General features: G+C 35.7%; 3 protein-coding genes across 5 annotated transcripts; all 3 read left to right on the top strand.

Moving 5' to 3' along the window:
- The first annotated feature begins 218 nt into the window (after positions 1 to 218).
- not (ubiquitin carboxyl-terminal hydrolase nonstop) lies at positions 219 to 4,875 on the top strand. Its single transcript, XM_033479954.2, has 6 exons — positions 219 to 1,030; positions 2,127 to 2,259; positions 2,329 to 2,544; positions 2,631 to 3,045; positions 3,178 to 3,744; positions 3,824 to 4,875. Exons 1-6 carry the CDS (start codon positions 911 to 913, stop codon positions 3,879 to 3,881), a joined length of 1,509 nt encoding a protein of 502 aa, XP_033335845.1. The 5' UTR covers positions 219 to 910; the 3' UTR covers positions 3,882 to 4,875.
- An 899-nt stretch (positions 4,876 to 5,774) lies between these two features.
- LOC117226022 (hexosaminidase D) lies at positions 5,775 to 9,259 on the top strand. The gene is made up of 9 exons (XM_033479956.2): positions 5,775 to 5,976; positions 6,065 to 6,119; positions 6,555 to 6,770; positions 6,837 to 7,185; positions 7,259 to 7,333; positions 7,432 to 7,627; positions 7,680 to 7,955; positions 8,023 to 8,109; positions 8,180 to 9,259. Exons 1-9 carry the CDS (start codon positions 5,948 to 5,950, stop codon positions 8,352 to 8,354), a joined length of 1,458 nt encoding a protein of 485 aa, XP_033335847.1. The 5' UTR covers positions 5,775 to 5,947; the 3' UTR covers positions 8,355 to 9,259.
- Positions 9,260 to 9,405: 146 nt separating this feature from the next.
- LOC117226020 (uncharacterized) lies at positions 9,406 to 11,895 on the top strand. 3 transcript variants are annotated; one of them, XM_076525249.1, is made up of 7 exons: positions 9,406 to 9,720; positions 9,783 to 10,186; positions 10,296 to 10,491; positions 10,549 to 10,761; positions 10,831 to 11,043; positions 11,131 to 11,319; positions 11,757 to 11,895. In XM_076525249.1, the coding sequence occupies exons 1-7, from the start codon at positions 9,430 to 9,432 to the stop codon at positions 11,790 to 11,792; spliced, it is 1,542 nt and encodes a 513-aa protein (XP_076381364.1). In that variant the 5' UTR covers positions 9,406 to 9,429; the 3' UTR covers positions 11,793 to 11,895. The 3 variants fall into 3 exon arrangements, with proteins under 3 accessions (XP_076381364.1, XP_033335844.2, XP_033335843.2); XM_033479953.2 differs by lacking the exon at positions 11,757 to 11,895 and adding an exon at positions 11,404 to 11,672 and having other exon boundaries at positions 9,786 to 10,186; XM_033479952.2 differs by lacking the exon at positions 11,757 to 11,895 and adding an exon at positions 11,404 to 11,672.
- Positions 11,896 to 11,919: the final 24 nt, after the last annotated feature.

The raw sequence follows: 11,919 nt of genomic DNA, 5'->3' as shown, positions 1-11,919 counted from the left end.
AAAGATTTCGACAATTTTTTATTATCTCACAGTGCTTTTAATATCACAAAGCATATTTGATTCATCAATTCTGTGTCGAAAGTCTACTTAAGGGTCAATATACACATGTATAATAATGTGATGCATAATTTATTTTAATGTTGAAATTAAATTTACATAGTTCTGCGGTTGCGTTCACAACGAATCCACTTCCATGCGCATGAGCAACGACATATTTCGAGAGTTTCGCCTCTACAAGAATCTTGTTGTGGTGGGGGCAAAGAGGGACTGGTTCGTACCGGCGGCGCCTGCAGTGACCGGCTGGTGTCCGTGAGCACCCGGGTGTCGATAACGTGGACACGAGAGATCATATAAGTCGAGACGGTGTTTTCCCCTCGAAGAGATCGCCGCCAAGAAAATCAGTGTCCTCGCCCGAGTCTAGTGGGTGTCAAGAAAAGAATCGGTCTGGCTAGCTCGCGTGCGTCTATCTCTATCTCGATCCGTCTGCCTTTCCTGTGCCTGCCCCTTCCTCCGGGCCCCGGTTGATCTGTCTCTTTTCAACAAACGGGGACAGATCGAATACGGCGTGACAGCGATCGACTTGCTCCGATACTGCACGGACAACCCTTGCGCTCTTTTTTCCAAGGTTTACGCGGTTTTCCATGTCAACGACACGCGCGCTCCTGCCAAGGCCAGCGTGCTACGCCCTGCACAGAGCAGCCTCCGTTTTCTTCGCCGTCAAGCAACCGATTCGCGCATCGTTCGTACCCGTCGCCGACGACCCGTTGTCATCCACGTCGTGCCTATCGTCGTTGTCATTGTTGTCGACTCGTCGGTGGTCGAAAAGGGCCGGCGAGCAAACGCGTACGTGCAGGGCCATCGGCAGGCTGAGGAGAAGGAGACAGGACAGCGTCGCTCACGCCAGCCTGAGATGAGCGACCATGGCTGCATACACTTGAATAATTTCAAAGCAGCCAAGGGTATCCAGCCATACAAAGTGATACACTCCTATTTCGTGACCAGCACGTCGACCGAGGCACGCGTAAGAAAGGTGCGACTATCTTTTTCTCGCGTGATCCGTGGTCAAGGTTCTGTCTTTGTCTCCCTCTCTCTCTCTCTCTCTCTCTCTCTCTCTCCTCTCTCTCTTTTGCTCACTTTCGCTTGTTGTATGCTCCGTCTCTTTTTCTCCCCGTCTCTCCATCTCTCTTTCTGCACATATGTTGTACCTGACGATCATTTGCCCCGACTCATTCTTTACCGTATTATCTCAGCGATTTTATCATCTCGGAATTGTCTTCGCTTCGAAAACTATGAATACAGTCGTTTCAAGGAGTAGGAAACTGTCGCAACTACGTACGTGAACTCCCGTAGTATCGGAAATCGCGGGATCGTTTTTATTCTTTGTTGTTCCCACTAGCAATATTGAGTCACGAGCCACGTAAATTATAGAAAGTATGACAACCTTGTCTACATATACGCGAGCATTCTTTACAGAAATCAGATGCCATCATTGTCATCTTATTTTTTCGTATTGCAAAGATAAGATGCCGTCTCTTCCTCTTATTTTTTAGTCTGATTAGCCGATCTCTACTGATAACGCTTTGTCTTATCTGTCTATTGTTTCTAATTTCTTTAATTTGTTTTCAACAGAACTTGAATCGCATGAAATCGATCCAAATTTCTTTAAAATGTAATCGCTATTAACTGTTCCAGTTATAATTTTGGAACAGATACACTTTCACGAAGATAAAACATGTTGCGCAGTCAATGAAAACATCGTGAACGGTGTAATTTATTTGTTTGGTTTGTACTGTTACTTTCATGGACGGTCGTGTGTAAAGACGGATTTAAAAATGGCCGCCGCAAACGATTACTCTGCCGGTACAAAGTTCTAGCAGATTTGTTGCTCGCGTAAAGTAACGGTATTGCAGATTTATGATTCTACTGATACCGTTACTTTGATAAATGTTTTATTACACTTTACAGCATTATAAAATTATATTAAATAATCCTTATGCTTCATATTTGATATACCCAAAAATATTTTATAATTTATCTTGAACAATACTGTTATCTTGTCTATATAACACTTTTTATTGTAATTTTTCCATAAAAAATGTTGAATAAGCAATTACAACATTTTTTAGGCTGTAAGCTGTTTATGTCACACATGTAAATCATATAAGGACCGTCTTCATTCTTGCCTTCACTGCATATTTTTTGGCTGCTATGTAAAAGGTCACATACAGGAACATGCAAAGACAAAAAAGCATTTCTTAGGTAATTCAATATAAAATAAAATTTATTATGTTTGAAAAATGTATTATTTATACAAATCTTATGTTGCAGCTGTTGATCTTTGTTATGGAAATATCTTGTGCTTCCAATGTGGAGATTATGTATACGATAGAGAGTTATTGGCAGTTGCCAAATCACAGTGGAGCGAATCTGCAAAATCCCTGAGCTTTGGAGAATTTTATCGAGCATGGGAACCAACACAAATAGAGGCTGAGTTATTGAGGAAACATCCACGCAGAAGGCGTGTTGTAGAAAATTCTACTATAGGTAATAAATGCAATAAGATGCAATAGACAGAGACAATAAAATTTCTAATGAATCCAACATACTTTAACTGTCCTAAAATCTTTCAGGTCTAAGAGGACTTATAAATCTTGGAAGTACATGTTTCATGAATTGCATTGTACAGGCCCTCATCCACACACCACTGTTAAGAGATTATTTTCTTGCTGACCGTCATCACTGCCCACAACCCAGTCGCTGCCTAGTCTGTGAAGTGTCCCATCTTTTTCAGGAATTTTATTCTGGTAGCAAAGCACCGTTAACGCTTCACAAGCTTCTCCATTTAATATGGACGCATGCCAGACATTTAGCAGGTTACGAACAGCAGGATGCCCACGAATTCTTTATAGCTACGCTCGACGTTTTGCACAGGCATTGCGAGGCAGCGCCGATTTTAGTAAAAGATAATCCGCATCATTGCAATTGTATCATCGATCAAATCTTTACCGGTGGGCTACAGAGCGACGTGGTTTGCCAGGCATGCAAGTACGGCATAAAATCCATCTCTATTTGTAAGGTGTAAAGCTAAATCTGTTATATAATAATTATTCAGCTCTACATCCTGCATACTAAATAGTACAATAAAGAAAATTGTCTGCTAATGTAATCATTTTTTAGCGGTGTATCGACTACTATAGATCCGTTTTGGGATATATCATTGGATCTGGGTCCAGCAGCTAGTGCGTCGGGTTCCGACAGTTCTGGTCCTCCTACGTCTCTATTGGATTGCCTGGAAAGGTTCACACGTGCAGAACATTTGGGATCCAGTGCAAAAATCAAATGTAGTAATTGTCAGACATACCAAGAGAGCACCAAACAACTGACGATGAAGCAACTTCCTATCGTGGCCAGTTTTCACTTAAAACGATTCGAACACTCTAGTATACAGGACAAGAAGATCTCCACATTCATCTCATTTCCGGAACAATTGGACATGACGCCCTTTATGTCACACAGACGGAACGGCAACAACAACAGCTCGATGATGGATGGTCTGCCAAAGAATGGAGAAGACATGGCGTTCAGCGATAACAGATACTCGCTGTTCGCAGTGATAAATCACGAAGGTTCTTTGGAAACTGGACACTACACTGCCTTTATACGGCAGCAAAGAGATCAATGGTTTAAATGCGACGATCATTTAATCACGAGAGCAAGATTAAAAGACGTCTTGACTAGTGAGGGGTGAGTCCGCGGCACTGGCCAATCAGTCCGCAGTTAGTATTATTACCAAGGATCCAGTGAAAAAACCTTTCCTTTTCAGGTATCTTCTTTTTTATCATAAACAAATTTTGGAGTACGGTCGAAACGCCAAGGTGTAAACATTAGATCATGTAATTAATTTATTTATCACGACGAATCATGGGCGGTAGACTTAAGTCCTTTAGCATCTTAAGAGATACACACACGAGCAGCTAATCCTGTTCTGAAAAGTATCTCGGAAATCTCGTCCGACCTACACAAATTTACTTTTATTGGTCGAACGCGCATGAACTGCGCAACAGCAAATTACATGTTAACAAAAAAGAAACGAAAAACAAGGGCCTCAGAGAAAGAAATTTCTGAAACACTGAATTCGTAAAAAAAATGTAATAGATGAAGATATATTCGAAATTCGAAGAATAAATTAATGAACGACTCTACTATTACGCTTTGATCATGAGATTGAGCAGATAAAACTAGAAATTAATTACTGTTACGAAAAAAATAGGCAAGATCGACGGGATGTCGTTCTGTTAGTATAAATGTTTGTCGTGATGTTCGAACTTTTAATTGTCAACACATTCTGAAGAGTGTTAAAGATTTAAGGAGATCATCGTGTTCGCTGTAATTTGTCGTTTCACTATCTTTCTTTTCCACCATTGTTTCGTGTTTGACGAAATATCTAGGTTGGCGCACACGGCGATCGATTTTCCCTATTCTCGTGTCTTAAAATAATATAAGCGTAGTTTTTAAGATTAGCTCAATTTTTTTAAATGACCGATCGCATTTTTGTATATCGCTGACTGTTATTATATTCCTGCCCTGACACTTGTATACACAAGACACCAAGGATGGATCACACGATCATGATTTTTTGATTAATGAATTATTTACATTTGTTCCTATCAAATTCTTAATAACTCTAGCATGCATTACGTAAAATCAATTATCTAAATTATTTTTTGACTCAATTCGTTGTGTCAACCATCCGTTGGTGAATCAATTTTGTACAAACGAAGTAACATATATTTAAAAAGGGGGATAATGGTATTATCCAAACAAGGCGAATTATTTCGCGTGACTGTGTATAATAAAAGATCATTGTTTGACATATTTCTTTCTGGTTGCCCGTTTCACTTTTTTCTTCTCGATGATTCAAAATTAATTGTTTTCTGTACACCAGAGTCTACAGAGAGTGCCAACCAATTGCATTATTAGTTCTTAATTTATTGCTTATCACCATTACTGTTATACTCTATTTTGTATCAAGTTTCTGTTGGATGTAAGAATAAGTGTTTCATTACATTTTGTTGATTTCGCTGTTGGTTTCTATGATATTCAGATGTCTATATTAACTTAACAATATTAAAAGATCATTTTATTATGTTGGATTTCATTGTCCACTTAAGAAGGCAGTAGATCATTCATTGCTACATCCAGTATGTTGTGTTCACAGTTTTGTGTACATGTTTCATCAAGACACCAAGCTCCATACAATCTTTTCGAAATTAATTACTAATGAACAAAAATGTACAATCCTGTATAGAAGCGTCAAAGACCCTATCAAGACTTCTAAGTGTGTTAATCTAAAATAAAACTAAAATTTCAATTCGTGCATCAGCGCACAAAAGCATGGGGAAGAAATTGAGAAAAATATATGCACCTTGAGAAAAGATGTGCTAAATATTGTCATCGTGTAGCGTACTCGTCGATAATACGCATTGCAATTTGCAAACTGCACCTATGCGACCATTCTCAAGATGTACCGTTTTTGACATGACCAATAATACTGTATATCTGAGAATTAATATTACGCGTACAGTTGTAACGTGTTTTATATAAGGCTGAAGTAAATATATACAGAAATAAAGTTATATTTCGTGGAGAAACAGTTTCATCGATTAATTCTTTCTTTCATACATTTTAATGAAACTTTTATTTTTATATTAACTGCATTTGATCTTTACCAAACACGATGCGTTTATTTAACAAAAAATTCAAATTTGAATTAAAGCCCGCGCATTTATGTCGAAGTGTACAATAAACTTGGTAAAACAAACTATTGGGAATACTATCGTATAATGTGAGGTAAAAAATTATTTGTTACAATTTTCTAACGGGGAAAATGTGTACAGTAATTTGATATTGTACACTCTTTATATGACGTTGTAGTAATGGAGGAAAGATGGACGACTTGACGTTTGGCTTGCACAGGTAAACGTGCGACTGGTTGACAGAAATTTTCAAAAAGCTTCTGATTAAAGGAATGACGCGTTACAGAAAAATGTTCTTTCTTTTCCAGGCTGGTTCACTTAGATCTAAAAGGTGCTCCACCACGAGTGTGTTACTTCGAAAAGGTCTGTTACCGTGCCGAACTTTATTGTTTACACTCTGTATCATTATTCTGACAGTTGTATCAATGAATCCTATCTATGTATAACAATATTTTTCCTTTTATTAGCCACGCGATATTAATATTACAATAATCTTTCTGAACGATACGATTGTGTATAACTTTTTTATTTACAAAATCCAATCATTACCTGCTCACCTGATATTATCACTTTAATTTATATCATTCTTATTATTCATAGCTAAAACAGTATAAATAAAATTTAATGATTTTAAGTGTGACATATTTTTATGTTATTGTTTTTGTGGGAGAATGCATAATAAACCTGTGAAGGTCAATTTAATTTTTTAAAATAAAATCATACATTTTTTACCACATTCATTGTCGCATCTTAATATTCTTTATAAAAAAAAGTATAATTATCTACAATAATTTACAGCTATTTCCACTTTTGAGAACATGGGGTGCTACTGGCATACTCATAGAATGGGAAGACACATTTCCATACAATCGGGAGCTTTCTCTTATAGGAAGCAATGGTTTGAGCAATTTCACCAGTGGGTACACAGCTCAGGAGGCTAGACATATCTTACAAATAGCTGGAGATTGTGGATTAGCGATTGTTCCTTTAGTACAAACATTTGGCCATATGGAGGTAAATGAAATCTCGATTCCAATATTGAATTAAAAAATGCATTACTAATAATGATATCAATTGCAGTTTATCTTGAAACATAATGAGTGGAAATCTTTGAGAGAAGTGGAGCACTTTCCAAGCTCAATTTGTCCATCTAACACAAGAACCTTGCCTTTGATTAAGTCCTTAATCCGGCAGATAGTTAGCTTTCATCCAGATATCCAATATTTGCATATAGGTGCTGACGAAGTCTGGCATCTAGGTCTTTGCTCAGTGTGCACAAAACGTGCTGCCTCTAGTAAATATGGGAAGCCATCTCTGTACTTAGAACATATTTTGGCTGTTGCACAATATGTGCAAGAAACATATCCCTATTTAAAGACTATCATATGGGATGATATGTTAAGATCTATAGATTTACAGGTTTTGAATGGTATCTTAGTAATTTATACATGTTAATTAGCGTCATTTAATTGCTTCATGAAAGTGTTTCGTACAATTTCCAGACCACTATATTGGGAAGTATGTGGAGCCCATGATTTGGCATTATAATCCAAGGGATAATTTTGCACTACCTCATGGTACATTTCTTAATATCCTATACTATAATATTTCATTTAACAGACATATAAAAATGCTTAACTTTAATTGCATTTTAAATACGAAAATATTTCGGTAGGACTGTGGGATAAATACACTGCAATCTTTCCACGTATGTGGGCAGCCACAGCATTTAAAGGTGCTACTGGTTCTTCACAACATGTCCCAGTTATAAGGCATCACATAAGTAATCATGAAAAGTGGTTGGAAGAATTAAGTGTACATGTGAATAAAGTTCATGAGTTTCGAGGAACAGCCTTCACTGGCTGGTCGAGGTAAGTTTTCATTTAATCGCACGCGAACTGTTCTATTGAATTTGAATTCTAGGTACGACCACTATGCGACACTATGCGAATTATTGCCTACAGCGATACCGTCGTTAGCGCTATGCCTGAAAGTCTGGCTGCATGGTTATTCTGAACAAATTCACAATCAAGTGGCTAAAAGCTTAGGATATATAGATCATCCTTTGCACATAACTCCGCAGCCAAGACCTGCTCCAATACCTAGTAATTTGCTCTTTCCTGGATGGCAGGTTGCAGTAGGAGTAGAATGGTTTTTGAATTTTCGAGCTAAATATCATAATATCGTTGCTAGCGAACAGTAAGTAAGAATTTAAACGTTGCAGCTTCAATGTTCCTCTCCTTGTTATGATATCACAATGTTACAGGATATCTACATGGATGAATCCATGGCAAGTGGCTAATAATTATACAAATCCCATGCAGTTAGAGAACTTAATTCCTGCTTTCACAGAGTATGTTCCATGATCATTTACCATAACGATATGAAAAAATAGTGAATAACGTGATGAACATCTTTTGTAGATTATTATTGGAATTATCCTCCTTAGAGGGCTACTTTAGGTTTCAAATGGAAAGTATTTTTTTCTCGACGATGGTGGACGAGTGGATAGGTACAAATATTCAGCCCATGAAGGGAAAGCTCGTAGAATTGAAACAGACTGCAGAAAATCAAATTATGTTGAATAGTCGTATTTAGGGTTCTAGCAAGTATTTCTTGAAGTATCTGCTTTACATCTCAATGACCAACTCTTATACAGGTAAAAAAAAGAAACACAAAACGATAGGCTGATGAACAAAGTACGAAGAATCTAGTGAATTGTACAATTTTATCTTATAAGTAGACGTAGAAAGGTAAAAAGAATAGCCTTAAGAAAAGTAATGATCGTGTGTAATACACGGGATATAATTTTATAAAAGAATGGACGATTATTTTAATACTTGGCTTAGGAGTGAACGAATTCGTGACAAATGTCTTCATCATCGAGCTTTGTCATTTTGCGAGCTGTTCTGTGATACTTGGCTATGAAGGGATTATTATAATATATTAGGTTGAGTCATTGATAACTGTCACCTTTTTTCTTCAAATTTATTTCAGTCCAAGTAAGAAAGTAGTGGTTACGAGCAATGTATCGAAGAATGTACATTATTATTAACTATTCGCATTTATTTGATGCTCGATACGAGTCGTATGTAGTTTTTTCGGCATAGAAAATATCCATTTGTAGTTGAAGTTGCTTATGATTCGACCCAATAATCAAGCTCAATAACCATACTTGTTGGTTATTGTGCTCACTATACTTGCTTCTAATTATCAGTGTTTCTTACATACATAGTACGTGCAAGTATTTTTTTACTCTTTGGAAAATTTCTTCAAAGTTCCTTTGAAGATGTTATTGATCAGCTGTAAAAAAAGAAGATTGTGCACAGTAGATAACATATTTCATGGAGTCTTTTTTATTCGTTTATTTATTAACTAATCTAATAGTTGTCTTTAATCTCTACTTATTGATGTAACATGTTAAACATCTGTAAAACATAGGAAAATCTCACATATACATGACGTATAGAGAGAAATAGTAATAAATGATAAATTAAAATATATACATATATGTTGGCGTTTCACCTTTTTGTTACAAATCTGATCGTCTTGAAATTATCGTTTCGGCATAGAAACAAAAGCAACGATTCCTTGAAAGGTGAAAACTTCGTAAAAATGTCTTTTTTTATTCGTTTTGATCGACATCATATTTTGAACGAATCGTATAAGGACCATGCAAAAAATTGATAAGTATGAAGATCAAGAAGCTGAAAAATTGGACGGAACTTACAAGGAGATTCTAACGCATATTAGACCTTACATATTGCAACTGACATCTGCTGAGAGTGTGCAATTATGTAGGGACTGGCTGGAAAAATTGCACAATGAGACCTCGCAACGCCGTCTAAGAAATGAGTATCTGTTGGAATTATGCAGACAACTGAGAACAGGTCGGATTGGAGGAATTTTTAGCAAATTGCCGCCCAGTGGGCTTCTTCTACCACTCCCTAAGCCATATCATACGGTATCTACATTGATATTATATGTACGCTATTATGATAATAAAATAATCAATCTATAATACAGCAGGTCTGTACCAGTTCGTCTATCAGTGATCTATCAAGCTTTGTTGTAAGACCATTCTATAGTACTTTAAATAACTACAAAATGTCTGCAAAATGTAGACAACATCATAGAAGCAACCCATTATTGAAATACCGTGCAATGGGCACTAGTAGCATGGGTCAGTGTTTGGATTCTACTAATGCATCCCCAACTGTTCATTCTTACCATCGAAATGCAGCGAGAAAAAGTCAATTGAAAATTTATAAACACCGTATCGATACACTGAATACCTTTATCGAAGAATTGCAGTTACAAAACGAGTATTTGAAAAAGCAATTGGTAGAGAAGAGTAATCATTATTCAGACAATCATTTATATTCAAATGTTAGCCAGTTAACATCTGATGTTGCTACTTTAAAAACTAAGTTAGTATACTTCTACTAAATTAGTACTAAGATGGCGAAACATCTTAGTACTAGTTAAATGTACTCTGGGAACAGCAATGGAATTTATATGTTTTGGCAATTATTAAAGGCTATTAGATGTACAAAAGATGAAAAATTTGCTAGAAAAGAATTGTAAACAAGTTATGCAGGAATATCATTCTACAGTTGTAGAACAGTTTAACGAGTTAAAGGATCAACTAGATGAAGCTCGATCAAAATATGTAGCATTGGATAGCAGTATAGCTATGATAGATGAAAAATTGGAAGATATCATCCATGGTAAGGTAAGATAAAAAGTTATTGTTTTTGGAGTAAAAAATGTGACAGATATTTTTTTGCAGAACAAAGAAACTGAAGAAATGAAAAATCATTTAATGGAAAGAATTAAGATTTTATATAATCAATTCGAACAATTTGCACAGGAGAGAAACAAAGAATTAGAAATGAAAGATTCGGAATTATTTCAGAATGATGTAAAGAAAAAGAAAGATGTAGAAATGCTGAATAACAAAATTTTTGGTTTGGAGATGAAGCTAGACTCAAGGATAAAAGACGTACAGTTAAATGATGTATTTCTCAATACATCATTATTATTATATATTATATTTTAATATTGTATTTAGGAGGAAACGTTGCAAACTACATTAGCTGAGCAATATAATATTTTGAGAGATGAAATTATGAATTGGAAAAGTGAAATAGAATGTGAGACACAACAACAATACGAGAATCTGTTGTCCAAAGTTTCTGAATTGAAGAAAGCTGTTGCAAAATTAGAAAAATCGAAAGAAAAACGTGTTTATGACCACGAGAAAAAAATGTTGAGAGTGATTCAGGTACTTAATTAAAAACTGTAATAGTATAGTTACATAAAAATGGTATTTTGATTTTATACATGTCATGTAATCTATGTTGTCTTTCAGAACAAAGATTTGGAAATAAAAAGCTTGCAGTTACAATTGCAAGACCAAAAGAATGAATTCTCTACAATTTTAAATACTAAAAAGCATAGTGAAATAGATAATATTGTCACACTTTTAGAAAAGAGGTACAAAACATTGTTAGCAGAAACTGAGGCATCAAAAGAATCTCAAACACAGGAATATCTTAAGGTTTTCAACGCTTTGTTATTAATACATTTATTAATTATATTTTCTAAATTTCAATATTAATTTTTGATGTTCAAACATTTCTAGAAAATAGCAGAATTAGAAGATCAAGTACTTAATCTCAAGAAATTTTGAATTAGATTTATAGTATAGTGAGAATATAAACTATAGTTTATAACATCGTATAATTATTATAATTATATAAATTATATCTTTATCATTAGTCTGTGAAAATAAATGTAATCGGTCTGCACATAATGTAGTGCAGTTATTATTGTATAGTCATACAACGTAGTTGTAGTCATTAATAGGATTTCTCTAAGAAAATCCATTTTAATGAAGTATCAGCCAGTAAACCGATGTTTTCCTCTCATTTTGTCGGTAACTGTGTCCTCTACCTTTATCTTGTCGCTAGGGAGTTTAACCCCTTAACCTTTTAGGTACGGCTGAATTCTGCGCGAGGCTATTTTCCTTGACGGCAGAGCATTAAGAACAGCATTAACACTCCTGTAAATCGATGTGAAGACAAAATAAGTGTGAAACAATGCATATGAAGACGATTATTTAATTCAAACGGTGAGCGAGTGAGCTACTAGAGTGAGC

This window comes from Megalopta genalis, chromosome 11 (genome assembly GCF_051020955.1).
Source record: "Megalopta genalis isolate 19385.01 chromosome 11, iyMegGena1_principal, whole genome shotgun sequence".
Lineage (NCBI taxonomy): Eukaryota > Metazoa > Arthropoda > Insecta > Hymenoptera > Halictidae > Megalopta > Megalopta genalis.
Note: the sequence above shows the minus strand (reverse complement) of the source record. Positions and strands in the feature narration are given on the sequence as shown.